Consider the following 26,332-nt stretch of genomic DNA (forward strand, 5'->3'; position numbering starts at 1 on the left):
GAGACCATATTGCTCTCTTCCAATACCTGAAAGATGCTTACAGTGAGAGTGGGGTTGGTCTCTTCTCACTGGTTACAGGTGACAGGACAAGGGAAAAAGGCCTCAAGTTGTGCCAGGGGAGGTTTAGTTTGGATATCAGGAAAAACTTCTTTACAGAAAGGGTTGTTAAGCACTGAATAGGCTCCCTGGGGAGGTGGTTGAGTCACCACCTGTGGATGTGTTTAAAAACCGTTTGGATGTGGTGCTCAGGGACATGATTTAGCAGAGGGTTGTTAGAGTTAGGGTAGCATGGTTATGTGCTGGTTGGACTTGATCTTTAAGGTCTTTTCCAACCTGAGTGGTTCTATGATTCTGATTATACAATTCTGTTAGAGGGACAGAGAGATGCTCTGGGGTCTCCAGAACCAATCGCTTTGCAGCCTGTGAATCCTCTGGTTGTGGTGGCTCTGCTGCCATGGATCCATCTCGGCCCTTCAAGGGGTTTCAATGGCTGTGAGTGCACCTGGGGCTGGGGACAGCTGCTGCCTTCACCAGCCCCCACCGCGTGGCAGTGGTCGATGGGAGGAAGGTGAATGCGGGCAGGCCGGGGCCTGAGGGAAAGCCCGAGGCAGCTCCTGGATTTCAAAGGCCTTGCATCCTCCGATCCGCCATTGCTCTGTTGCTTTTAACACAGCCGAGCGCCTCTCGCCCGAAGGACCTCGCAGGAATGAAGCATCCATCGACCGCCCGGATGCCGCGAGACCCGCACGCCTCTCTCTGCAGTGCAAATCAGCATCGACCGCCCCGCCGTCTCCGGGGGGCTCGGCGCAGCCCCGCAGCCCTCAGCCCGCCCGGGGGTGTCCGTCGCCACGGAAACGGCCGCCCTTAGCAACGCGCCGCCATAGCAACGGGGCGTAACCCGGGCGGGGCGGGCCGGAAGCAAAGTCGAGCAGCTTCCGGTGCTGCGGCAAGATGGCGGCGGAGATGGCGGCTCTGCAGCAGCTGCACTGGCGGCTGGAGGAACTGGAGCAGCGCATGGGAGTCGGCGCCTGCGAGCCGCCAAAGGTCCGGGTTCCGTTCTTGCCCCCTCTAACCGCCCGTTGGGGATCTTCCCGCAGAGGCCGCTCCCCAGCCCACCCCCGTCCCTGGGCCTCGCGGCTCGCTGACGGCTCCGTTCCCCCTGCAGGTGGCTGATGAGCTCGTCAAGGTGCAGGTGGCGTTGAGCAACATCGCCGGCAAGAGGGAGAGGATCAAGATCCTCTTTAAGAAAAGTGAGTGGGCTGCTGTGCTGGGGTCAGTGCAGAAAGGTGGCAGTGACGAGGCTGGTTGGTACAGTTGCAAGCCCGCATCCTCTCCTTGGGATCAGCTGGCTCCTTTGTGGTTCTGGTTCGGCAAGTTTTGCTTAGAAACGAGAAAGATAGAAAGGCATCTGTTTGTCTTCAGGGTGTTGGGGTGGTTAGTTAAAGGGGCGGGAGCTCAGGCGGTGTTTTTGTAGAATCATAGAATGGCCTGGCTTGAAAAGAACCACAAAGATAATCTTGATTCAACCCCCCTGCTATGTGCAGGATCACCAACCACCAGACCAGGCTGCCCAGAGCCACATCCAGCCTGGCCTTGAATGCCTCCAGGGATGGGATCTCTTCCAGTGTGTCACCACCCTCTGTGTAAAGAACTTCCTGCTAATATCTCAGCTAAACTGCCCCTGTCTCAGTTTAAAACCATTCCCCCATGTTCTATCGCTATCCACTTTTGTAAACAGTCACTTTCCTCAATTCCTTCAGTAATAGGGCAAAATACTGAGAGGAACAGGAAAACTCATGTGATTGACATGTGGCTCTGTTGCTGTTGCCATTGGTGGAATGTTGTTGTTTTTTTTTTTATGGGGCAGTTTATTCAGCACTAGGCTTGCTGGTGACAGATGAGATCCATCTGTCTCAAAGGGGGAGAAGTATTCTAGCCCAGCAGTTGGTGGAGTTCACTGAGATGAAGTTTGAAGGGGGTTAGGGAACAAAACCAGGCTCATTAGAAATGAGCTTATGTGCAGCATATCAGAGCTAGGGCTGAGAGCAGTATCTCAGCTGAAGTGCATCTACATCAATGCACGCAGCATGGGCAAGAAGCAGGAGCTAGAAGCCATTGTGTGACAGGAGAACTATGACATGGTTGCTATCACTGAAATGTGGTACAATGGCTCTTGTAACTGGAGGGCTATTAGCTCTTTAGAAGAGAGAGGCTAGGAAGGAGAGGTACTGGGGTGGCTCTCTGCATTAAGTAGTGCTTCAGTTCTCTAGAATTCAAAGCTGTTCTTGTTCTGTTCCCTCCCAACAACTTGTGTCCCCTCAGCCCTCCTGACAGGCAAGACAGTATGAGAAACTGAGAAGCTGAAATGTCTGTGGCTCTGTCCAGCACTGGAGACTTGTGGCAGTTTTCTAGAAGAAATATCAGAAGCAGCATCTGGAAAACTGCCTGTCAGACGGGCCTTAGTATCAAGGAAGGTTATGGAGCAGACAATCTTTGAGTGTGATTACACAGCATGTGCGGGATAACCAGGAGATCAGGCGAAGCCAGCGTGAGTTCACGAAAGACAGGATATACTTCACTAATCTGATCTCCTTCTATGACTGGGTGACCTGCCTGGTAGATGAGGGAAAGGCTATGAGTGTAGTCTGCTCAGACTTTAGCAAAGCCTTTGAGTGCCTTCCACAGTATTCTACTGGAGAAGCTGACAGTCTGTGGTTTAAACAACTGTACCCTTCTCTGTGTAAAAATCTGTCTGGATGGCTGGACCCAGAAAATGATGGTGAATGGAGGTGGCAACTAGTCAGGAGTGGTTCCTGGGGGTCACGACTAGGGCCATTCTGATCTAATATCTTTATTGATGATCTGGAGCAGGGGATTGAGTGCACATTCTATAAGTTTTCAGTTTTAGGCCCCTCACTACAAGCAAGACACTGAGTCACTGGAGTGTATCCAGAGAAGGGCAACGAAGCTGTGAAGGTTCTGGAATGCAAGTCTTATGAGTATCAGCTGAAGGAGCTGGGATTGTGTAGTTTGGAGAAGAGAAGGTTCAGGGGAGACCTTATAGCACTCTATAACTCCTTAAAAGGAGGTCGCAGCAAGATAGGGATTGGAATCTTCTCCCAGGTAGTCAGCAATAGGATGAGAGATAATGGCCTCAAATTGTGCTGGGAAAGTTGGATTAGATATTAGGAAAAAATTCTCTGAAAGAGTGGTAAGGTGTAGGAACAGGCTGCCCAGGAAAATGGTGGAATTGCTGTTCCTGGAGGTGTTCAAGAGAGATGTGGAGATGTGGCAATGAGGGACATCAGTTAGCAGGCATGCTGGTTGAACTAAATGACCCTAATGGTCTTTTCAACATTAATAATTCTATGATTAATTTTAGGGTGTGGGGATTCGCACGCCACCAAAATTATAATGGTATTTCATAGACTGGTAACTTCTTGTTATTTTATGAAATAAATTATTTTTGTTATCTAGTTCACACATGCCCCAAACTTGAAAGCCTGATTTGGATTTAAACTTGCAGAATGTTACTAGAATTTGGTCTGTAATGTGATTCTTCCACTGAGCTCCTGGGAGTGGGGAACAGGCTGCTGCAACCCACTCTTCACTTTACATAGCCATGCCCAATACATGCCTGGAGGACTTCTAGGGCCTGAGTTCTTGTGCGTTGAGAGCAACCACTCACCAGACCATCTCTCCCTTTTGTATGTGGTGTGAGCACTAGAGATGCCATCTCAGCACTGCTGATCATGTCTGTGGAGCCTTCTCTAAGCCAGGGAGCATCAACTGTGAACACAAAGCTGTGGTTTGTCCCATAGAGCTTCTTCATGGCCAAGAATCATGGCCTGGCACCATGGGAGCAGCACTGGAAGGGCTAGTGTGGTCCAAGGCTGTGATGAATGTTAGGTATGAAAACAATAAGAGTACATTTATAAATAATTTTAGGAACCAAAGTGAAGGAGAGTTCTCTGGTTTTGTATCAAGGGCAGGAAGAAGCAGATTTAATTGGTATTGTTAGCCAAACAAAAAGTAAGTGATGGAGATGTCTGTAACAAAGCAGTTATTTGGCTTGAGTAATTTATAGTTCTTGGTCAAAGCTTTCCAAAGTCATTTGTTCTCAAGTGCTGCAAACATTCATGAATCTGAATAAAAATAACACTAAATGTACCGTGTTTACAAAGCAACCTTGTGTGATGTAGCGCAGTGGGAATTGCACTTGTAAAAGCGATAACATCTTTCTTACTTTTTATCTTCAAACCTATTTTTTTGCTTTAGTTGAAGATGTAATAAAATACCTAGATCCTCAGTACATTGACAGAATGGCTGTTCCAGACACTATGAAGCTGCAGTTCATCTTGGCAGGTATGGCTTAAAATGAGAGGAAACAGGTTTTTAGCACTGCAGAAGCTGTGTTTTGCATAAGCTGGATTAGGTTGAGTTATTTTGTTTAGTTAGAAAGATGTGAAAAAGCAACCTCTCTTAGAACTACCTAAAATGTGATTTCTGTGAGGATATCTTTCACCCATTGTGTTCCCCTGCACATGTCCATGCTGTCATTTTATCTCTTCTGATCTTCTAACTATAGATCAATTTATCCATAAATTAACACAAAGCTGAAAAGAAAAAGATGGAGCTTGAATAGCTTTCCTCACTCTTTATTTAAATACTCTGAGGACTGTAAGAAAAACAGGAGGATTTTGGATATATATTAAATACCTTCTAGCGTTATTCTCCTTTTCCTCCAAATAACTTGGTTCAGCCTTGTCTTGGTTATAGTGAATTAATTTTCGTGGAGATACTTCTGACTTAAGTTACCATGAATGAGATTGGAGTCGTGAACATCACAAAAGGCTGAATGAAATCATAAGCAAGCTCTTTTTTTGTACAGGTAAGTAACTGGAAAAAGGGAGCTGGAGTACAAGTGTCAGTTCCAGCTGGTCATCAGCTTGGAGTAGGAATAAGTCCTTTTTTGAGGTGGGGCTACAGCTGACCTGTTTAAGAGCTCCTGTAACTTGGGAACTTCCAAGTCTGTAGGCAGAGACTTTCGTGCCTTTACTCTAGCTTTGGCTATGAGTTTTGTTTTCTATATTTGCCAAGCTATTCTCTGGTGTGTTGCGTGTAAATGGTTCAGAGAATAGATTCATACCCACTAATGCACCAGTATTTGTGAGAAGCTAAAATTGTCTTTATTTCCTAATATTCCTTATTGTCTCTCTCTGATCAGAGGAACAGGCTCTTCCTTCCCGAGTAGCCCTTCTGGAGCAGGTGAAGAACCTTGAGCCCGTCCTAGACAGTGCCAGTATCCAAGGTATGCCAGGTGTCTCAGTTGCAAATGCTATCCTCCAAACTGTTGTCTGTGCTGTTTATTTTTTTGCGAGCCTCAGACTTAAGGAGAGAACAGCTGAGCACACAACTTGGTATGAGTAAAGTAGGTACAGAGTGGTATATCTGCTCCTCCCTCACATTGCTCTCATGTTCCATGTCTAGAAAGTGTGCAGTGTCTAACAGAGCACTGCTGAATGTCTTAGGTATTACCAAGCATGCCTGAGGTGGGAATGTGGCCCCTGCACCAAGGGGTCAGGGAGGTGACTGTGTAGTTTAGTTAAGAGGTTAGAGGCAGTGGCTTGGCAAAGGGTGAGAAACTATGACTAAGCACTATGTACAATCCCCAGGCTCTGGTGACTCTCCTAGGTTCTGCTTATGTGCTGTCTTATATCCAGAACATCAGTGTTCTCTGTGTAGGCAGAGATGCTTCTTTTAATGTTTACTACAGCGTTCATCTAATTGTTTGCTCCCTCAGTGCAAGCATCTGCTAACTGACCCTAACTCAAGTAGTTAGCAAATAAACTTATTATTTAGTGTGCAGTGTAGCTATGTGGGTTTTTCTGTTAGTTGGCTTTTTTTTTAAATTATGTAAAAAAACATGTTTGTGGTATGGAGCACTTGAATTCACTGAGCAGAATTTTGCTGTGACATGCCCTCAGAAAAGTAATGTGTTTTTTTTTTTTTAATAACTAATCCTACATGATGTAAAACAAACAAAATGGATTTCTGTGCTTTCAGCGGCTCCTGAACATGCAGCCAAACTACAGCGACTCTCTCAAATCCAGATACAGCAACAGGTAGTGTGAATGTTCATGACACTCTTGACTAGCCAGAAGAAGGAACCATTTGACAGTGGATGTACTCATGATACCCTTGTATCTGCAGTTGTTTGAATTACTCATTTATACAACACCTTAAAAACTGCAGCAAGAAAAAAAAAAATTAAGAACTTTTGGGGAAGATACCTAGGATTACTAACAACTGACTTTGAGTTGGAAAAGCTTTTTACCTACCATAAGCCTGCTCAAAACAGAGGTTTGAGCACCTCTTAGTAAGCAGCAGTGTGTTTAACCAGCTGCTGTTCTGCTTTTCACTAGAACACTGAAATGTTGCGCTTCTTCAGTGTTCCAGTCTCTAGTATGCTGTTAACACTGTCACCTTGTCTCTTTCCATCCCCATTTGACTACCCCATGAGGTGGGAAGGTGTAGCCTGGGCAGCACTTAATGCCCCCTTCTTGTGTTTTGCTGTGTTTTTCTTCTGAGGCAAGCAAAACATGGACACTAAGAAAAAGCACGCACCAGTGCTAGCATGGGTGCTCTCGCACTGTATGAGCATGGGTGTTTCTTCATAACCTTTATTTCAACTATTGAAACTCTTTCAGCCATAGTGAGTGGTCACAGCCAGGGCCTGAGTTTCAGTCTTGGTACAGGCCTTGGACAGGATTTCCCCTGTCTTGCCTGGACTTACAAATGTCCTTTAACTTATTTATTGCTTACTCATTGAGGCGCTGTTTTTGCAGGAGCAGTGCGAGCAGTTTACTGATGAAGTCAAGATGCTCCTGGAAAACTACAACAAGACAGTATCCTTTTAGTTGGTGCCTTGGACTGAACTGCACACCTGTCTCTTGGGCCATCTTGTCCTATCAGGTAGCTGGAAGCAGGCAATCTCCAGCCTTAGGTTTAATGGCCAGTACCTTTTCTGGCGTAGTGATGCTTGTTCCATTTATTACACTTACCTCAGGAGTGGAGTCCTGATACAGTGCTCAGAGACAGAACTGTCTATCTGAGACAGGAAGGGCAGGATGTTGCCTGTGAGTCAAAGCTTTTTTGCTGAATCTGCTTACAGTGTGGCTTGGCACAAAGGAGCTAGCATGTCAGCTGAATGTGCCTGTGACCTGCCAGAGCCTTACAGCAGCTCATCCCAGTACTGAAACACATCCTGAACTACAGTGGGTGGGGAAGCTCTGCTCTTTTCTGAAGGAAGACCTTTAATTTTCAGTGCTGTGCAGTGTTTAGAAGTGGTTCCTGGATACCCACTGGTGTGTAGTTGGTTTGAGTCTATGTAGTGTACATCCAGTTTCCTTCACTTTTTTCTCTGCCAAAGAATTGGTTTTATATCAGTGCTGTCAGGCTGATGGGGGGGTGCTCTGGCTATACTCTGTTTCCTCCTTGAAGTTTTCACTTTTCTTTCCTTAAGAGGAACATCCAGACTCTGCTTCTCTCCAAGCAGTTTGTCCAGTGGAATGAAATACTAACACAGCTGGAAGCAGCCAGTGAAGTGAAACCCACAGCAGAGTGATGGCAAAGCTGGGAGGGCAAAGAGCCAAGGTCTTAGGACCCTGTTGGTCTTGAGTTACTCAGGAGAGACCGCAGCAGGTGCTTGCATCTTCTTGCCTCAGCATGTTTATACTCACTGTGAGTATGCTGCAAGTGATGTCACAGGCTCCTGGGGGCCCTCAATCAAAGCTGCACTGTCAATATGCCACTGTTTGCATATAGTTTTCTCTTAATATGTAACTGTTGTTAATATGCTATCTTGCATTTTATGTTTTCAAGCTGGTAACATACTTTAAAAATCCCTCTTTGCTCTTATCGTGGATCACAATAAAGCCCTAATACACTACCTGGCTTGTCTCTTCCTCCCCTGAATGCGTCAGTGGCACAGAATGCCTGGTTAAACTCAGTAAGGCAGATGTGTTGCCAACTACCCACAGCTGACGTCTCATAAGAAAATGTTATGTCTAGCATGAACTGGAAGCAGTCATCTGCGTGTCCCTTCCTGGGGTAGGTGCTGGTGTCCTGTCTTTCGACAGTGAGAATGGGAACTCTTGGAGACTAGGAGGAGCAAGTGACCCTGGCCTACATCCTGCCTCTGCTTACCAGAAAGGCAGAAGTGAGTCAGAGCCCCAGCCAGTCCTTTCTTATTCAGAAAGAGGAATTTGCTGCCCCCTGCCTGTTTTGGCTGGAGTATGGAATTTGTTCAGGTACAGAAGACTCTCTGAGTGAGCATATGCCTTTGTGAAACCAGCAGCACCTAAACCATCCTGTGTGGCTTGTAGAAAATATGACACTGGAAGGGTGATGTGTGTGTCGTACAAGCTAAGCAGGAAGCCAGGCAGATCTGACACCTGGGTCACAGGTGAAGGTGAGCCAAAGGAGCGGACATGCACCACGTAGATCACTGCTTGTAGAAGGGGACGGTGACCTCTTGCTGACACTGTGGGAGCCCAAAGCCCCCTTTGGTCAAGGAGGTGGTACTGAGCTTGGTGCTATGCCTCCAGATGAGTCACTGAGAGCCCCAGGCTGCCCATGGCATGCCTAGGAAAGAGAATAAGCTCCAGGAGGAATAGCTGGCTCTCCTTGGCTAATCTTCATCTAATCCTCATCATCTTGTCCTCCTGTGGAATACTACACCTCCCTCATAGAATCATAGAATGGCCTGGGCTGAAAAGGACCACAGTGATCATCTAGTTACAACCCCCTGCTCTGTGCAGGGTTGCCAGCCACTAAACCAGACTGGCCAGATCCACATCCAGCCTGGCCTTGAATGCCTCCAGGGATGGGGCATCCACAACCTCCTTTGGCAACCTGTTTCAGTGTGTCACCACCCTCTGTGTGAATCTCAGAGCACAATGTCACACATCCATCACCAATACTTCTGCCAGTGGAAGATGAAGAATATGAGAGCTCTTCAGCCCAACTCATTTGTACAAGTCACTTTATTTCTTTGGAAGTGGGTGTTCTGGGTGCTCTTCCATCTGATTTTCCTATGGTGCCACCACTTGTGTCCTTAGGTTCTTTGGGGCATGCCTCTGCCCCAGCTGACTCTGATGGAGAAATCACTTAGGTGCTGACAAAGCCCTCCTCCCACAGCACTGCTTCACAGGCAGGAATGTGGCCTTACAGCTGGGGAAGTAGATGGGCACTGAGCTGAATCCTGGTGCCCATGCAGCTGAGCGGGTGGAGGGTGCCCCAAGCTGCTGCTGTGTGATTTGAGCTGGCTGCAGGCGGTGTTTTCTGTTGATGATGAAGAGATAGGTCATGGTGGCCATGGACACTGCAGCTGTACTGTGGACTGCCGTACTGCTCTAGGGAGTCTCTGAAACTTTACCTCCAGGCATTTTCTGGCTATGTGCATGGAGAGCTTCCTGTGGATGTCCTGAGTGAGCTGCAGCTTAAACAGATCAGTCTTCCCCCTCACTGATGGCTGGATGGAGGGGCAGTCACTGGCTCCAGTGTCTGCCTTAGAGCCCTGAATCTCAGTCATTGCACCAGGGGCTTTCAGGATCTCTACACATATTCTTTTCCTCGGGGGCATTCCAGTGACCCCTGCACAGCTCTTGTCAATGGTAGGGGTATCCTCCCCCAGGATCTGCAATTACCACTTGCTGAACGTTCAGCTCCACGTTCTGGGGTATCAGCAGCTGTGCTGGTCCTGGCACCAGCACCAGCTGCTGCAGCTCCTGGTCAGCTATGGAGCAGCAGCACGATGGCTGACCCATCTGTCTCTCAGCACCTGAAAAACAAGGAGGGGACCTGAGCCACAGCAGGACGGAGCACCTGGGACACCCTTGTCCCAGCCAGCCGACCTCCAGCATGCCAGGTCCTGATCCAGGGTTGGGCTTCTCTAATGGGCCCATCCCTGCCTAGCATGCATCAGGGCAAGCATGGGATTTGGGGCTGACCCACAGAAGACTCACCTGACTGCGCTGCTGAGGCTCTTTGCCGCTCCACGCTTCGGGCCCTGGGGGAGCTGCAGCAGGGCAGGCTGCCCCGCTCCACCAGCTCTGCCAGATCCCTCCACGCCATGTCCCAGAAGTCAGGGCCCGGATTAGCCACGTCATCAGGCAGTGCCGATAGCACCAGATTCTGCATCTTCTGGTCAGCTATGCTGCAGCGGCTGCAGCTGGAGCAGCAGCACGATGGCTGACCCGTCTGTCTCTCAGCACCTGCAAAACAGGGAGGGGGCCTGAGCCACAGCATGAAGGGGCACTAGGGACACCCTTGGCCCATCTGGCCGACCTGAAGCATGCCAGTTCCCAGTCCAGGGCTGGGCTCCTCTAATGGGCCCAGCACTGCCTGACATGCATCAGGGCAAGCCTGGGATTTGGGGTGACCCTCAGGAGACTCACCTGACTGCGGTGCTGCTGCTCCTTGCCGCCACCATCTGCCAGCCTGCGGGCACAGGAACGTGGCACAATGAGGCTCCTGGGATGCAACACACGCGGTGGGTTCCAAGTCTCCCGGCCCCGAGTCCCACAGCCGCACATCACCCCATCCTCAAACTCCCGCTCTGCGAGACGCAGATCCACCTCCCTGACCTCTAAGCTCTGCCAGGCCTGACGTCACCATTTCGTCACGCCCACCTGGGCTCCACGCCCAATCAGGAGCCGGGATGGGGGCGGGGCACCTCCCGTCCTTTCCCTGCGCAAGCGCACATCTGCTCGTGGCCGCCATTTTGCGGCGAGGGGCGCGGTGCGGCGCTGCCTGCAGGTGAGCGGTTCCCGGCTGCATCCCCCTGCAGCCCGGAGCCTGCACAGCCCCTCCGGACATCGGCTCCCCTTCGCCGCGGGACCTTTCCCCCGCCCCGTGCTTCTTCCCCGCGCGGCAGCCGGCCTGCAGAACGGGCCCTGTGGGGCTCGGCCTCTTCCCGCCTCCCTTTGGCCCCCGCCCTTCCGCGGGAATTGCGGCCACCGCTGTGCCTGCGGTGGGCCGGCCCGGGAGCCGCGCGTGGGCCCAGAGGGGGGGAAAGCGTGGGCCCGCTTACCTGAACTCTTTCGTTTGCTCTTCGTTTTTCCCAAGGATTCCGTCAGCCGAACCAGCGCTGCTCCTTTCCGGTCTTGACCCCTGCGTTCATGTTGCTGACCGGTGCCTAGGCTGCCTGTGCTAGAAATGACTGCTTCCCTTTGCACTTCTGCACGTCGGGGTGTTCTGGTGGATAGGTTGTATCTGCCTTGTCCGCGTGCCAAAGTCTGACGGTGCCCTTTGGAGAAAAGATTGCACGTAATTGGAGCAAGAAGTCCTTTGCACAGCGTTTGGAAGTTTCTCAGGTACAGGTGCGTGGAGGTGCTGAGACTTTTCTCGTGATCATAGAGGCTGAAATCGTGCCAATGGCAGCCTCAGTTTCAAGCTCTGCTGTGCAGGCACAGGTTGCTGGAAGCCACAGATGAGTGGGAAAGCCCATGCTGGTTGATTTGTATGAGCCCTAATTACAAGTATTCATGGGTTCCTTTTCCTTTTCAGCACAGCAAAATGGAAAACTACAAGAAGACCAAAATTGTGGAGAAACCTTGTCCTCTTCCTTTCACTGACCTGCCTCCTGATATCATTGAAATGAAAGTGAAAGATGGAAGTAAAATAAGAAATCTGATGGGCTACGCCATTGGCAAGATGGAACTGGATTCGGTGAGGCAGATCCTTTTCACTGGCTCAGGCAAGGCTGTTAGCAAGACCATCACATGTGTGGAAATCATGAAAAGAAGGCTGAAAGAACTCCACCAGATCACCAAAGTGCTTTTTAAACAGATCGAGGAGATCTGGGAACCCATTGTGCCTGAGGCAGGTCTTGATGCCTTGACAGTGAAGAGAAACATTCCTGCCATATGTGTCCTGCTGAGCAAAGATGCCCTCAATCCCCAGGAGCCTGGATATCAGGCTCCAGGCTCTTTTGACGCCTTCTGGATTGAGACACTTAAAGCAGAGTCCCAGGCCCAAATGAAGAGGAAGCAGGGTGGAGGAAGGGGAACTGGCAACATGGGAAAGCAACCTCGTGCCAGTGGAGCGCCTGGGGAGTCCTGAGTGAAGTCTTCAGACAGGGATACTTGTGGGTCTATCTTGGGGATGTTACAGAAGCCAGCCAGCTGCTCTAGCTGGAAAGCTGCTGCTGAACACAGGCTTGCAGAGCTGTTAGGGGTAGACAGGAAAACTCACTGTTCCAAAATTGACAAAACTGTAGCTGTCTAAATTGTGTTTTGGCAAGTTTCCTTGTCAGATGGTGCCAGGCTACACTCTATAGCCTATTGCTCAGGGATGAAATGGAGATACAGGATTCAGCTATTTGGGCAAGGACCGCTGGCATCCAGTTAGTGAGCCCAAACAGGCATTCCAGGTATGGCAGTGCTTTGCCTGGACAGGGGTGGAGGGAGCTCCTAGAGGGGAGACATGGTCCAGCTTGGGCTGCCTGCCCATCATCACAGCTTCTGTGTGCGGATGGCAGTGTTCTGGGCTGGATCAGCCACTTCACCTGTGCCTGAGAGGCCATCTTCTGCTCAAGCCTTCCAGTGTCCTGATGGTTTAGATGTGAGACTGCAGGGATGCAACTCACTGTGTGCCAATCATCCCTTCCTGTCCTACTTTCACTTCCTCTCTGGAGCTGACAGTTACACCTCTGGCAGAAGTCAACTAATGTCATCACCATACTGAAACCATGTAGGCAAATGCACTAGGGTGGCAATGGTAAGCTCCAGAGGATGCTTGTTTCCCCTTTCTGCTCCTTTATGATGCATAGAGATGGGTTTAAAATAAAGTTTTTAAGTGATAAAAAATTTGTTGTGTCTTCCTCGTTGCACTGGGGGTCACTCTCAGCATTACTGACGGGGCTGCAGCAGCAGGCATTTTTCTCCTTTAAGTGGACCCTGATGGTGGAGGAAGGTTTTCCTTTGCCATTCACCTTTTCTACCAATGCAAAAGCCAGGATGGTATTTTGGGGGGAAACTTTTTGCTGTTCTTTTAAATTTTCCTTTAAACTCTCTGGAAGAGCAGTCTTGAAAATATTTTTCTGAATGCTACTGAATGAAGCAGGGGATGGAGCATCACATCGTGTACCACAGCTTTGCTCCTGGAGCAGCTGCGGAGAGTGATGCTGGGCAGGAAGGAGCTGCAGGGCCATGGCTTTCTGTAGCTCTGCTGTGCCAGCATGGGCCCACAGCAGGAAGCTTGGTGTCTGATGCCTGAGCTGAGTAGCAGACTGACTAGTAGCTTTTACTAATTAGCAGTTCAGAGATAAATGCTAAGGGAAGATGCTTGAGCATCTGATTGTGCTGCCTGCATTGCAATGAGCAGCATGTCTGTGTTTGTTTACTATTGAACACCCTCAACTTAGAGCTAGATCCTGAAATAGCCCGTATAATCCTTCCTTGTGGCAGCACTCCCCTCAGCTCCCAGGCAGAGCTGCAGAATGATTTTATATTTCTTGCAGTACAAAAATCGCTCCCAGGTGGATGCAGCTGCACACTGGGCTCTATCCATGGGCCACGGAGCATCTCCCCAAGCGAAGCCCAGCCAACGGGTGGACAGCAGAGCCAACAGAGCTAGGTGTGCTGCTGGCAGCCAGGAGAGGTCCCCAGCTGCCTTGCGGATCTGCATCCATACCCTGCTGCCTTCTTCCTGATGTGACCAAGCCGTGCTGAGCTGCTCGGTACAGAACACGAGTCGTCGGGACTGCTCAGACTTCCCCTGATGCTTTGCACTGTACACGGCCACACTGGTCCCTCGTGGGCGACAACGCAGCCCCGCATTTGCGGCTTGTGGCCCAGAGGTGGCTTTTTGGAGCACGTGTAGGCGCCGGGATGCTCAGCCCTTTCAGACTCCCTTCCTCACCTCAGCTGTGCTCCGATCCCGGGGGCCTCCAGCAGCGGTGCAGCGTGTGCCACGTGGGTGTCCTTTACCCATAGCCACACGTGCCACACGGGTGTCCCTCAGTCTCAGCACCCACTCTTTCGGCCGGCAGCCACGGGTAGCTCTGGGGCTCGAACCGAGGCTGCACGGAGACCGAGCACGGCTGCAGGGCCGGGCCACCCCACGCCTCGTTGTCTGCACTGTGCACAGGACGTGGTGCCTCTGCGCACGGGGCTGCGCACCCCTCCCAGGGGCACTCCGCGCGTGTCTCCAGCAAGGCCATACAGCTGCTTCATTCTCACCCCTGCTACAGTGCAGATAAGGGGCTGTGGTGTGCCGGGCTGTGGTGTGCCAGCGTCCATGCACATACGTGTGCGCACAGCAGTCCGGGCAGCGAACGTACCACCCGGCGTCTGCGCCCGCACCGCACCGCACCGCACCGCACCGCACCGGGCGCAGCAGCAGCAGCAGCAGCAGCGCAGCCCCGGCAGAGCTCGCCGAGGGGCGGGGCCAGCGCAGAGCGCTCGTCCAATGGCTGCGCGGCGCGGAGAGGCGGGGCCGCCACCAGCGATTGTGGGCGGGGCGTCTGCAGGCCCCGCCCCGCCCCCCCCGGAGCGGCGGGAGACGGCGGCGGCGGCGGACCGGCGCCGAGCACCGGGACCGGGAGCCACTCCGCGCCGGGACACCGAGGAACGGACGCGGCTCCGAGCGGCGGCTCCCTGGGCGGAGCGGCCGCGGCGGCAGCAGGTAACTGCGGGACTGGGACGAGCTGGGACGGGACTTGTTGCGGGCGCGGGATGGGAAGGTGCGCGCCTCGCCGGGAGGTCGCGGGCTCCGTCCCGCGGAGTCCCCTCGGGGCTGGGGATGTGCGGAGGAGGCGGCGCTGCCCGCCTCGTGCTCCGCGCCGTCCCCTCGTGCCGGCGGTGACGGTCCTTTCTCCCCTCCAGGTGCACGGCAGAGGAGACCCCGCGTCGCCGCAGCGCCGCCGGAGGGGCCGCTCCGACGCTCCCGCGCCTCCGAGGCCGCACCGGCGCTGTCCGGGCCGCGCCGGGGTGACGCCGTCCCGCCGCCCGCCGCCAGCACCGCCGCCGTCCCCTCCGTCCCCCGCCAATGCCATCGGGCGGAGGCCGCGTCCCGAGCCGGGGGCTCCGCTTCGTCCCGCGGGGCGGCGGCGATGGGGGCGGCTCTCTCCACCGGAGCGGTCGTTGCCATCTCTTTTAACTGCATCATCGCTCTGCTCATCCTCATCCTCTTCCACATCCTTTGCAAGGCCTGCAGGACCCCGTCGTGCCCCAAGAAGAGCCCGGCGTCCGACGCGGACGAAGCGAGGAACGAGGAGAAGTACCTCCTGCAGCCCTGAGCGCGCGGCGATGGGGGTGGAGGGGACGCGGAGTTGTGCGTAGGGACAGTGACACCGAGCGGAGCCCTTCTGCCCCGCGGTCCCGCTGTCTGGATGGCCGCGGTGATGGAGAGACGGCGGCTGGGGACGTGCACCGCCCTCGGTGTCACCTGTCATGGGGACAGCCCGGCTAAGGGGACGCGCTCTGCCTTTCCCTCGGGGACAGTGGCACGTGGAAAGGCGGCCGGCAGCACCCCGCTGTGCCACGGAGCTGAGCGGGGCCAGCACAGGGCCCGTCCCCTACGGGAGGCGGCTGCGGGGTGGCACCTGCCCGGTGGACACCTGCAGCACCACAGCGACCAGGGTGGCTGCGGGGTGTGGAGAGCAGGGGGCACTCAGCATCCACCTGCCCAGGGTTTAGTCTGAGAGTCGCCAGGGTGCAGAGGGCCACTCAGTCTGTCTGTTTGTCCTGGATCTGTCCGTTAGGGTCTACTCACACCCTGTCCTCCCTGAGCTTGCCTGCATCCAGGGGCAGCTCATGGGCAGAGACTGCTGCTGCATCCTTCTGTCTGTTGCTGTCCCTTTTGCTACCGTGATGGGCACCTGTGTGTGTGCTGTGTTGGGTGGGGATCGCTGGCACCTCCCCGTGTCTCACTGCTGCCCACCTGAGCCCACAGAAAGATGGGGATATTTCAAAGCTGTGGGGTCAGTTCGTGTGCCTGGTGCAGCGACACTGAAGGGTCTTCCAGCCTCAGTACCCGGGGACGTGGGTGCAGCCTGGACCTCTCTCTGGTGCCACAGTGGCTGTGCAGCAAGGGATGCGGTCAGCATCCCCCCTGTTCTGCTTGTGGGTTTGTTGGGGTTCTGCCCTGCCCATGCTAGAGCCAAGCAATAGCCAGAGTGAGGCCTTGGGGTGCCTGGTATGCTGCAATAAGGAGGGAGGGGCTGTGCTGGGAGGGATGTGGGCTGGGGTCCTTCTGCCAGGACTGGCTCCTTTCCACATCAGGTATAGCTAACATGTCCCTTTGCAGTTGTGTTTTTTTTTGTTTTGGTTTGGTTTTTTTTAGATCAATAAACAGATTGTAGGACCCAGGAGGTGTCTCTGAGCTCTGTCCTGCACATGAGGACATGGGGGGATGCCTCATCTCCTGTCCATGCACTGCGTGGTACTCTGGGGCTGTCCCTCAATTCTGTGGGCACTGTGTTGGGTCCCTCTGAGCCTCAGAATGCTGGGTGAGAAGCCCAGCCAGATGCTCACCTGCTGAGGCAGGCAGCAATGTACAGCCCTGGTGCTGGTGGTACTGTGGTTTCCATCCGTACAGAGCACATGGCACGTGCAGGGGATGTACGTGGGCATGGAGTACACCTGCAGCCACGCCAAGAGGGGGTACAGCAAGTCCCTATTCCTGGCTGCACACGAGACAATGGCAGTGTATCACTGCTCATCAGCACATAGCAAGGCCACCGTGGCTCCTGCTTTCACCACAGCCACACAGCAGCTGACCTCTGTGCTACAAAGCCCTGAAACAGTGGGGTCCCATGTGTAAATGACCCATATGTTGCTCCTTGGGCACTGGTCATGGCAGAACCAGGAAGGCACAAACGCCACAGCACTTTCAGTGCCTCTCTTTATTCACCCAGGCACGGGGGCGAAGCACTTGCACTATGAGAGGGCAGAGCATGCTAAGCAGCTGCTGGTCAAAGCGGGGCTTTGTCCTCCTGCCCCTGGGCCCTGCCATCTGGCTCCCGCACCAGGATCAGCAGCTTGTCCAGCTTGGCGATCTCCACCTCCGGGCCCTTCTTCACCTCCTGGCCCTTCTTCTCCTGCGGGGAGAACAAAGCTGAGATGTCAGCAGAGAAGGATGGTGAGCTAAGTTGTGTGGGGTGTGCCTGCCTGTCCCTACCTTTTGAGCCTGAAGTGGTGGGAGCTGTGTAGCTCAGCATTTACTTTGCTGTGTTCCTCCAAAGCAGCATCTGCTGTCATATCCCCATGGCTCAACACTGCTCTGGGGCTCTGACCTCATCCTTGCTTTTGATGTTAGGGGAAGTTCATTTGTGCCCAGCGTGACTGTGAGCACCCCAGGAAGCAGGAAACATGGGTAAACACGGTGCTAGAGAGGTGGCACGGGTCCCTGAACCATGGCAGAGCCATGGGGACATCACCAGCCTGGACTGTGAGCACAAAGCCCTGTGCCTGCTCCTGGCAGCACTGCGTGGGGATGCTCTGCAATGGCCGAGGGAGCAGAATCCAGCACATGAGCAAGGAGGCTGCTTGCTCTCTGCTCACCCTGCTTAGGAAAGATCCCCTCCTCAGCTAGGACGAGGCTGCATGGTTTTCATTTCCCCAGCTCACAGATCGCATCTTGGGACAGGGCTGGTTTGCATTAACTCTGCAAACTGAGCAACGCCCTTCCTGGCTGTGCTCCGGGCACTCAGAACGATGTTTGTGCTAATGGCCCACGTCACAGCTGAGCATCTCTCTAAGCAGGAGCGTTCGGATAAACACAGCTGCTCGGGGTATTTCAGGACTTAGCTATTTCTGCAGAAAAGCTGCTTTGCTGTGTGACAGCGTGCAGAACCCTCCCTTTGGCACCCTGCATAGCACACAGCACCACGCATGGGCCCTCAGGATGGGAGAAGAAGGCTTTGCTCTGCTGGAAAAGGAAGAAGCTGGGATGTCCCTGTCACCCTGCTGCTATCCTGAACACCAGTGGGGTCCCTGTCTGACACCTCTTTGCAAAGTCCTTTTTGGGGCACTGGACCAGAAAGAGGTTTCCCATCACACGCTCTTGCCGGGGCGGTTGATCCAGGCTGGCCTCCTGCAGGTTTCATGGCATTCACTCCCCTGTGCCCCAAGGAGCAGCAGCTCTCAAAGCTGTTAGCAGCATCCCTAGGCTTGGAGAAGCATCACCACCCATGCAACTGCAACTCATCACCCGTGACGGATGGCAATGAACTCATGGGGTCCGTCTACTGTCTGCTCCCTGCCTGCAAGGCATCCCCATGGGCTCATGGGGAGCTGGGGCAGAGCATCCCCCCCATGGAGCCAACAGATGTAGAGCTAAACTTACACGGGAGGTCTGTCCCCAAGGAGCTCATCAGACGGGTACTGGAGCTGCTCACAGCATCATTTGCATCAGTTTTATTGTTAATGCTTCCCAGCAAGAGAGCAAAATGCTCTTGGAGGAAACAGCAATAGGAATGTGTTAGGAATGACTCTACTGCTGTGCATGGCTGTAGACTGGAGGGGCCAAGCCCCTACATTGCCCTACACTCACTTCACTCTACACTCAGGCTCTCCTCTGGCTCCCCAGAGTGGGAAACTGAGACACGGGGCAGTGTGGGCACAATTGCTGCAGCACCCTGCATGGTTCTCTGCAGGGAGGTGAGACCATGCAGAGTGTGGAAGATGACTGAGGTGGAGACATAGGGCTGAGAACAAAGATCAGGACTAGGACCAGCACCAGCTGTTTGAAGACCCCAGCCCCATTGCCCTGAGTCTCAGCACCCCCCGTGCTGGCACAAGCTGAGCTCTGCATCCAGGATTTGGGAGTCATATACACTGGAGACATTGTGCTTTGGCTGATGCCCTCATTCCCTTGCTGAACAATAAACTGCCAAGTTAATAAAACTCTCCCATAAAACTCATGATGCTGGCACTTCTCAACATCTTTTTTTTTTTTTTTTTCCCATTGGTGGAATAATCATAAAACATCTGCTGTAAGGTTTCGCTTTAACAAAGCAAAACATATTTGTGTTTTAAAGTAGCAAGAAAGTTAACCATGCTGGCACAAACATCAGTGGAAAATTCCTTACAGCTTCCCCAGGAGCAGAGGGGACCTGTCCCTGCTGAAGGCTGGCCAAGGTGGTGCTTCCAGTTCCTGCCATTCCCAACAGAGTGGGATGTCTGGACACAGCATCCCGTTGACCCAGGACCATTGGCACAGGCTGCCCAGCAGGGTGGTGGAGTCACCATCCCTGGAAGTGTTCAAGTAATGTGGAAATGTGGCTCTGAGAGACACAGTTAGCAGGCATAGTAGGGGGCGTTGGGATTGGACTAGATGATCTGAGTGGTCTTTTCCAACCTTAATGGTTCTGTGATTCTATGACTGCCATGCAAAAGGCATGCAAATACTTACAGAATAAGAAAGGGCTGAGGTGCTTCAAGAAGCCACAAATGGGGCTGAGCAAAGCCCCCAGCTTTATTACCCTCAGTGGAAAGGCATATGGTCTGCCAGGCCTTCAGAGGTACTTGGCTTCTGGAGCAGACCTTCCCTTGCTCCTTCTGCCCTGCTCAGAGACAGGTCGAGGTGACACCTCCAGGGTGATGGCTCCTCCATAGGCAAAACATGCCAGCAACAGGATGGGAGAAATTCAATACATGAAAGCAAATAGATTTCTCTGGAACCTTTCTGTTGGGAAGACAAAGAAAACCAAACTCCTTTCTGAACAAAGCTCTCTGGTCCAGCAACCTAATATGCACTGCAAGGTTATGATAGGATCTGCACATCCCAAGTGTCCAAAATCTTCTCCACTATAGTCCCATTGCTATCTGATGCTGTGATGTAAGGTAGAGATCACACTACACTGTGGCAGGACCACTTGGGGCTCTCGAGGTGCCATCTACGTGAGGCAGCAAGGCACTTTGCAGTCACAGAGAGCCTCAAGCCACACTTGCAGCCAGATTTGACAGCATTGCTCCTAGCCCTCAGAAGGATTAGCTGACTGACTAGAGATAAGGATTTAGGCTTATTTTGCTACTGTTTGGAAATAAATGACGCAGGAAATGTTCTACTTGTGGGGAATGAAACTGGCAGCAAAGCCCAGGGGATGGCTGGGTCATTCAGACGTCAGCAGCCATGCAGGATCTCGGGGCTTTTTGCTTCCCACAACGAAGATGCTCATCCTGCCAGTTTCAGCTAAAACCTGGCTTGCTCAGGGCAAGCCCCTCTCCTTTCTGCAGCTCACATATTTGACTCAGAGACAGCATCTGTAAAAGGCTGTATCAGGACACAGTTGGGGATCCAGGTCTGATGGCCACAGGTGACACTGGAAGCTGACAGTGAATCTACTGGAACCAGCAAAGACATCATGATGTGAGCAATTGCCTAGCTCAAGATCCACTGTGCCATCTACCAAGGATGGTGCAGGAGCAAGGCTTAGCTGTGTTCACGCAGTGTTGGGTCAGACCTCCGAGGGGCTGGGAGCATCCCAAGGCATATACAAAGACCATGTACACCTGTGGAGTAAGGAAGGATCTGTGCCAGGCCCTGCTGTTTGAGTAGAGAAAGAAGAGTTTGGCCTTTTAGCCATGCTGAATGCTCTCTCAGAGCCATAAGCAACCTCTCTGACACACCACTAATTTAGGCACCTAAATATAGCCACAAGAAGTCCACATTTAGCTGCTGTGCCAAACTTTGGAGAGCTAAAGCTGAGCACAGGCAGGGCCCCCAGAGCTCCTCTGAACCAGGCACTGCCAGTCCAGGAAACCACAAAAGACATTTTTTTAAACAGTCTCTCTGCTGCCTTTACCATATCTGTCATTTAGGGGTTTACAACAGGGATGTGGTTTCATGAGCCTCAGCTCAAGTATCAGCAAAATAAGATCTTTAAATTTAAGGCTACACTTAAAAGTTACCCAGAGACATGGGTAACTGATACAGGGCAGCTAAGCACATCACCTTAACTCTGCCCTGCACTGGTGCTGCAGTGAATGAGCATCAGCAACAGGTGCTTTGCCTCTACAGGAGGACACACTGGGCTTGTCAACCACAGAGACAGTTCAGCCACAGTTCTGAGCACTGTGTGATGGAGACCAGCTCCTCAGGCATCACTGCCCTTGGTCATGGAGAGAGTTGACAACAGCTACCTTAAAGAAAGCAGCCTGATGCTAAGATAACCTCCTCACAAGGCTCATGGAAATGATTTTCAGTCATACTAGTTCACAGACTTGACACCAAGCACCGAGAAAAATTCTTGCGAGGTTGGTGTGCAGGGTAATTACCTTGTTTTGAGCCATAAAAAAGTTTTAGTCTCCACAGGACAGAAGTCCTGGTGGTGCAAATCACCATTGGGACGGGGCAGAGGCAATGGAGGCCCTCTCCTTTGGCAGAGTATCCCCCTCCACCCTCAGATCTAGGTCCAGCCCTACTGGATTCCAACTATTTGCAAGACCATCAGTCTCTTCTGGGTGGGATTGATTACTTTAATGAGCCCTAAATGACACTCAGTGTAAGCCCTGCTACCCAGAGCCTGTGCCGTAATGCCATCAGACAGAAGGGCTGGTGGGTATCAGTGCCTGATGTGTTAGCTATGGGATCTCTCAAACGCAGCTCGAGACAGGGAGGAAGGAGCTCAAACTGGGTTTTAGTCAGGACTGTCCAGGCAGATCACAGGCAGGAGGCACCCTGGACTGTAGCTGTACTCGATCAGCCAGACCCATCTCTAGTGGGCTCCAACATCAGTCCACCCTTTGCCCAGAGCAGGGAGATACCCTGCAGGGAGCATCAATCCTGCAGTCCTAAGCCACAAACCTTGATGTCAGATGTCAGTTTGCACTGTCAGTCACCTTGCAGCACTTCTTTATCACTCAGCATCTCTTTTTCTTATTTCAGTTTTACTTTAGTGTCTTTGTACAACAGTTCAGTAAGCCATTATGGATTAGATTTCAATAAAACAAAATAAATGTGGATGTGGATATGCAATTCTAGAAATACCTTGATAATGCTGTAATCTCACAGAGGATAAAACCACGAGGTCACCTGCAGTTGTATTAACAGTATATTCTAAAGAGAAGTAATGCATTTTTTTTCCTGAATATTTCTTACTCTGACTGCTACCTGTTAATACATATCTCCTGCCATTGCATTCTACCTGCTCTATGAAAGTCCAGCTGCTCTTTTGCTCTTTAACACTGCATTCTCTTTAAAACATTTGTCACATCAGATTTTTCAAACAACTCATGGAAATGTTTGCACGGAGTCGTGAACTCATAGAATCACAGAATGTTTTGGGTTGGAAGGGACCTCAAAGCCCCCTCAGCCCCAGCCCCTGCCAGGGGCTGCCCAGGGCCCCATCCAACCCGGCCTTGAGCACCTGCAGGGATAGGGCACCACATCTCTGGGCAGCAGTGCCAGCACCTCACCACCTTCACAGGAAAACTATTCTTCCATACATCTAATATACAGCTCCTCTCTTCTAGTTAAAAGCCATTCCCCCTCGTTCTTTTGCTCTGTAAAAAGCGTGTCTCCCTCCTCCTTGTAAGCTCTCTTCAAGTAGTGGAAGGACACAATGAGGTCTCTCTGGAGCCTTCTCTTCTCCAGGCTACATTCTTGTTTGCTACTGATGTAACGTACTAGTGTGTGAATACACTTCACTATGGATAAACACAAATACACTGGAAAGTGAGTTTTGCTATAAATAGACATGAAAATAAATATTTTCATTCCCAGCTGCCACTCATTAAGTGATATTAAGTGCCAATGACATGAAAGTTGCATTATGATTGATACTGTGGTATTGAAAGAGCTCAATCTGAAATATAACATCACCCCACAGCACACTTCCCCTCTCTCCATGGCTGCACTTGAACTCAGGGACGCTCCAGAAAAAGCAGTAGGTATTTGAGCTGTGCAGACAATTTTGTCACTCCAACCACACATCCCTGTGAGTCCCTTCCAGATAAATCACAGCACCCTTGGGGCAGGACGAGCAGAAGCCCTCCAGTGCCCGCTCATCCACCCTGGTCCATGGTGAGAGTGGCTGCTTTTAAATTGCTTCTGACAGATGCTTGTGCAGCACTCGACCTAGACTTTAGGGTGCTGGCACAGCGTGCCTGAGCAGGGGGTTTTCCTTCTCTCCTTCCTGTTCTCCCCAGCATATCCCTTCTGCTACAGCAGAGCAACTGCTGGCAACTGTCTGGGATCCTTTCCTACAAACCTCCCTGGTCGATTATTTCCATTTTCCTTCCCCTTCCCTCCTATTTTGCTTCCATTCTCACTGAAGTGCATCCTGTTTACTTCAGACCGTGTCTCCCGTTTGCCACAAATGAAATATCTTGCACGGGTTTCCCTTGCCTTCTGCAGAGGAAATAGCCTGGCAGAGATGCCACACAAACACACTCATACTCTGGACTATGCAGGAAGTCAGGCAAAGCTCTACTGGCACTGAGTTATGCTGCAGTATGAAGATCACAGCTTCACATTGGTCAGCAAGAAGCTGGACACAGGACAAGCATGGAAAACAGTCATGAAAGCTGCTGCTCTTCCCTAGGACCTGGCTCTGTGACAGAGGCTAAGAAGTCCCTTCCTGCCACAAGGCGGACGAGGCACAGCTGTAACCTGCTCTCAGAGCTCCTATTCAGAAGCCTTGGTGTCAGCTCTCTCCTGAAGATAGGTTTGGCACAGTGCTGCTTGCTGCAGGATGCTCACCACTGCCGGCCAGCACGCCTGAGCACATTGAGGGGCACTCTGACTGAAAAGCAGAGCTGGATCCTGTGTTTGTGTAAGCTGTCCAGGCAGCTGGCAGCAGTTTTAATGACAATCCAGTCTTAAAATGCTGATTCAACTGTATCCCAACCCTTTCTACTAAGATCCCTGACATCCTGTTTAGAAAAGCATTATTAAGATCTAATTGCTTCATGCGTATAATGCCATTTTATTTATAACAGAATCAGATGAGAAATGCAAGCAGTAATCAATCTCCCTGATGCTAATGCATAATCAAGGAAGGAACAGGACATCACAGAATCACAGAACCATAGGGGTGGGATGGGGCCCCTGGAGATCATTTAGTCCAACCCGCTGCTAAAGCACATTCCCTGGAGTACGTTGCTTTGGGTTGCTGACCAGGATGCTGCACCTGAATTAATTTCATATGTTCACTGTTGTGTTCTCTGTTGTACCAAACACAATTCCTTCATTGCCATAGATGATTTCAGTCTATCTGCTAAACCAGTGGAGCTTCTATGCATCAGAATGTTGCCTTTTCCTATTTCTAAGAAGGGGATAAAGGAAGAACTGGGGAAGATCACAGAATCACAGAATCACAGAATCACAGAATTGCCAGGGTTGGAAGGGACCTCAAGGATCATGAATCTCCAACCCCCCTGCCACATGCAGGGCCACCACCATTCCACCTAATGCTAGACCAGACTGCCCAGGGCCCCATCCAATCTGGCTTTGAACACCTCCAGGGACGGGGCATCCACAACCTCCCTGGGCAGCCTGTTCCAGCACCTCACCACTCTCTCCGTAAAGAATTTCCCCCTGACATCCAACCTAAATCTCCCTTCCCTCAGCTTAAAACCATTTCCCCTTGTCCTGCTGTCACTCACCCTTTCAAAGAGTTGATTCCCCTCCTCTTTGTAGGCTCCCTTTAGGTACTGAAAGGCTGCAATGAGGTCACCCCGCAGCCTTCTTTTCTCCAGGCTGAACAAGCCCAGCTCCCTCAGCCTGTCCTCATAGGGGAGGTGCTCCAGTCCCCTGATCATCTTTGTGGCCCTCCTCTGGACCCTCTCCAACAGCTCCCTGTCTTTCTTGTACTGGGGGCTCCAGACCTGGACGCAGTATTCCAGATGGGGCCTCACAAGAGCAGAGTAGAGGGGAACAATCACCTCTCTGTCCCTGCTGGCCACCCCTCTTCTGATGGAGCCCAGGATCCCATTTGCCTTCCGAGCCGCAAGGGCACACTGCTGGCTCATGTTAAGTTTTTCGTCTACCAAGACCCCCAGGTCCTTCTCCACAGGGCTGCTCTCAAGGACTGCTCCTTCCAGTCTGTAGGGATGCCTGGGATTCCTCCGGCCCAAGTGCAAAACTCTGCACTTTGCAGTGTTGAACCTCATCAGGTTCACCCGGGCCCACCTTTCTAGCCTCTCGAGGTCCCTCTGAATGGCATCCCGTCCTTCAACTGTGTCAACCACACCACTCAGCTTGGTGTCGTCAGCAAACTTGCTGAGGGTGCACTCAATTCCGTCGTCAATGTCATTGATAAAGATGTTAAAGAGCACCGGTCCCAAGACAGATCCCTGGGGGACGCCGCTCGTTACCAGCCTCCACCTGGACATAGAGCCATTGATGATCACCCTCTGTCTGCGGCCTTTCAACCAGTTTCTTATCCATCGAGTGGTCCACCCATCAAATCCACATCCCTCCAGTTTGGAGAGAAGGATGTGGTGGGGGACCATGTCAAAGGCCTTGCTCAAGTCCAGGTAAATGACATCGGTCGCCTTTCCCTTGTCCACCGATGCCGTCACTCCATCATAAAAGGCCACCAGATTGGTCAAGCATGACCTTCCTCTGGTGAAGCTGTGCTGGCTGTCACGGATCACACGCCCTTTCCTCATGTGATCAAGCATGTCATCCAGGATGATCTGTTCCATGATCTTCCCAGGCACAGAGGTGAGACTCACCAGCCTGTAGTTCCCAGGGTCCTCCTTGCTCCCTTTCTTGTAAATGGGAGTGACGTGACCCTTCCTCCAGTCATCCGGGACCACACCAGACAGCCACGACTTCTCAAATATGATGGAGAGCGGCTCGGCAACCACCTCAGCCAGCTCCTTCAGAACCCTGGGATGCATACCATCCGGCCCCATAGACTTGTACACATTCAGTCTCATGAGGCGGTCTCGGACCTGCTCTGTCCTCACAGCAGGGGGGGATTTACCACCCCAGTCCCCACCCAGAGGTGTAGGGATGCAGGGCTCAGGGACGGAAGGAGTACTGGAGTCCTGGCTGCCAGTGAAGACCGAGGCAAAGAACTCATTCAGTACCTCGGCCTTCTCTTCGTCCGTTGAAACCAGTTCTCCTTTTACGTTTACCAAAGGAGGTACACTCGCTTTGGCCCGTCTCTTCTGGCTAATGTACCTATAGAAAGTCTTCCTGTTGTTTTTCACGTCCCTCGCCAAGTTCAGTTCCACCTGCGCCTTGGCTTTCCTGATCCCACATCTGCAAGTCCGGACAACATCCCTGTATTCTTCCCAGGTGGCATGCCCTTGTTTCCAGAGTTTGTACACACCTCTCTTTGCCCTCAGCTCTCTCAGCAGGTCCTTAC

General features: G+C 52.0%; 5 protein-coding genes across 8 annotated transcripts in view; 3 read left to right on the forward strand and 2 right to left on the reverse strand.

The window, feature by feature from the left end:
• Positions 1-893: 893 nt before the first annotated feature.
• DCTN3 (dynactin subunit 3) lies at positions 894-7,951 on the forward strand. The gene is made up of 7 exons (XM_031609276.2): positions 894-1,044; positions 1,166-1,250; positions 4,279-4,365; positions 5,228-5,311; positions 6,067-6,125; positions 6,849-6,908; positions 7,538-7,951. The coding sequence occupies exons 1-7, from the start codon at positions 952-954 to the stop codon at positions 7,625-7,627; spliced, it is 558 nt and encodes a 185-aa protein (XP_031465136.1). The 5' UTR covers positions 894-951; the 3' UTR covers positions 7,628-7,951.
• Positions 7,952-9,030: 1,079 nt separating this feature from the next.
• Positions 9,031-10,670, reverse strand: LOC149913149 (uncharacterized). Its single transcript, XM_090131379.1, has 3 exons — positions 10,461-10,670; positions 10,029-10,277; positions 9,031-9,844 (listed from the first exon to the last, which is right to left on the reverse strand). Exons 2-3 carry the CDS (start codon positions 10,201-10,203, stop codon positions 9,672-9,674), a joined length of 348 nt encoding a protein of 115 aa, XP_089987505.1. The 5' UTR covers positions 10,204-10,277; positions 10,461-10,670; the 3' UTR covers positions 9,031-9,671.
• A 56-nt stretch (positions 10,671-10,726) lies between these two features.
• RPP25L (ribonuclease P/MRP subunit p25 like) lies at positions 10,727-12,872 on the forward strand. Of its 2 annotated transcripts, none has more exons than XM_031609293.2 (3): positions 10,727-10,821; positions 11,131-11,378; positions 11,572-12,872. In XM_031609293.2, the coding sequence occupies exon 3, from the start codon at positions 11,581-11,583 to the stop codon at positions 12,124-12,126; it is 546 nt and encodes a 181-aa protein (XP_031465153.1). In that variant the 5' UTR covers positions 10,727-10,821; positions 11,131-11,378; positions 11,572-11,580; the 3' UTR covers positions 12,127-12,872. The 2 variants fall into 2 exon arrangements, with proteins under 2 accessions (XP_031465153.1, XP_031465152.1); XM_031609292.2 differs by having other exon boundaries at positions 10,728-10,821; positions 11,131-11,384.
• Positions 12,873-14,550: 1,678 nt separating this feature from the next.
• ENHO (energy homeostasis associated) lies at positions 14,551-16,371 on the forward strand. The gene is made up of 2 exons (XM_031609294.2): positions 14,551-14,691; positions 14,892-16,371. Exon 2 carries the CDS (start codon positions 15,119-15,121, stop codon positions 15,302-15,304), a length of 186 nt encoding a protein of 61 aa, XP_031465154.1. The 5' UTR covers positions 14,551-14,691; positions 14,892-15,118; the 3' UTR covers positions 15,305-16,371.
• Positions 16,372-16,897: 526 nt separating this feature from the next.
• DNAI1 (dynein axonemal intermediate chain 1) overlaps positions 16,898-26,332 on the reverse strand; it is a 137,606-nt gene continuing 128,171 nt past the window's right edge. For all 3 annotated transcript variants that reach the window (XM_031609284.2, XM_090131376.1, XM_090131375.1), the window contains one exon: positions 16,898-17,107. In XM_031609284.2, the coding sequence (XP_031465144.2) occupies positions 16,982-17,107 (126 nt within the window). In that variant the 3' untranslated portion in view covers positions 16,898-16,981. The remainder of the gene's footprint in view (positions 17,108-26,332) is intronic.

This window comes from Phasianus colchicus, chromosome Z (assembly GCF_987193195.1).
Source record: "Phasianus colchicus chromosome Z, bPhaCol1.hap1.1, whole genome shotgun sequence".
In the NCBI taxonomy this organism is placed as follows: Eukaryota; Metazoa; Chordata; class Aves; order Galliformes; family Phasianidae; genus Phasianus; species Phasianus colchicus.

Coding starts and splice junctions, on each gene's coding strand:
- LOC149913149 (XM_090131379.1), bottom strand. CDS start 10,203: ATGCAGAATCTGGTGCTATCGGCACTGCCTGATGACGTGGCTAATCCG. Junction 9,845..10,028: donor AGCCTCAGCAGCGCAGTCAG/GTGAGTCTTCTG, acceptor CTTGTTTTTCAG/GTGCTGAGAGACAGATGGGT.
- DCTN3 (XM_031609276.2), top strand. CDS start 952: ATGGCGGCGGAGATGGCGGCTCTGCAGCAGCTGCACTGGCGGCTGGAG. Junction 5,312..6,066: donor AGACAGTGCCAGTATCCAAG/GTATGCCAGGTG, acceptor CTGTGCTTTCAG/CGGCTCCTGAACATGCAGCC. Junction 6,909..7,537: donor TGGAAAACTACAACAAGACA/GTATCCTTTTAG, acceptor AGGAACATCCAG/ACTCTGCTTCTCTCCAAGCA.
- ENHO (XM_031609294.2), top strand. CDS start 15,119: ATGGGGGCGGCTCTCTCCACCGGAGCGGTCGTTGCCATCTCTTTTAAC.
- RPP25L (XM_031609293.2), top strand. CDS start 11,581: ATGGAAAACTACAAGAAGACCAAAATTGTGGAGAAACCTTGTCCTCTT.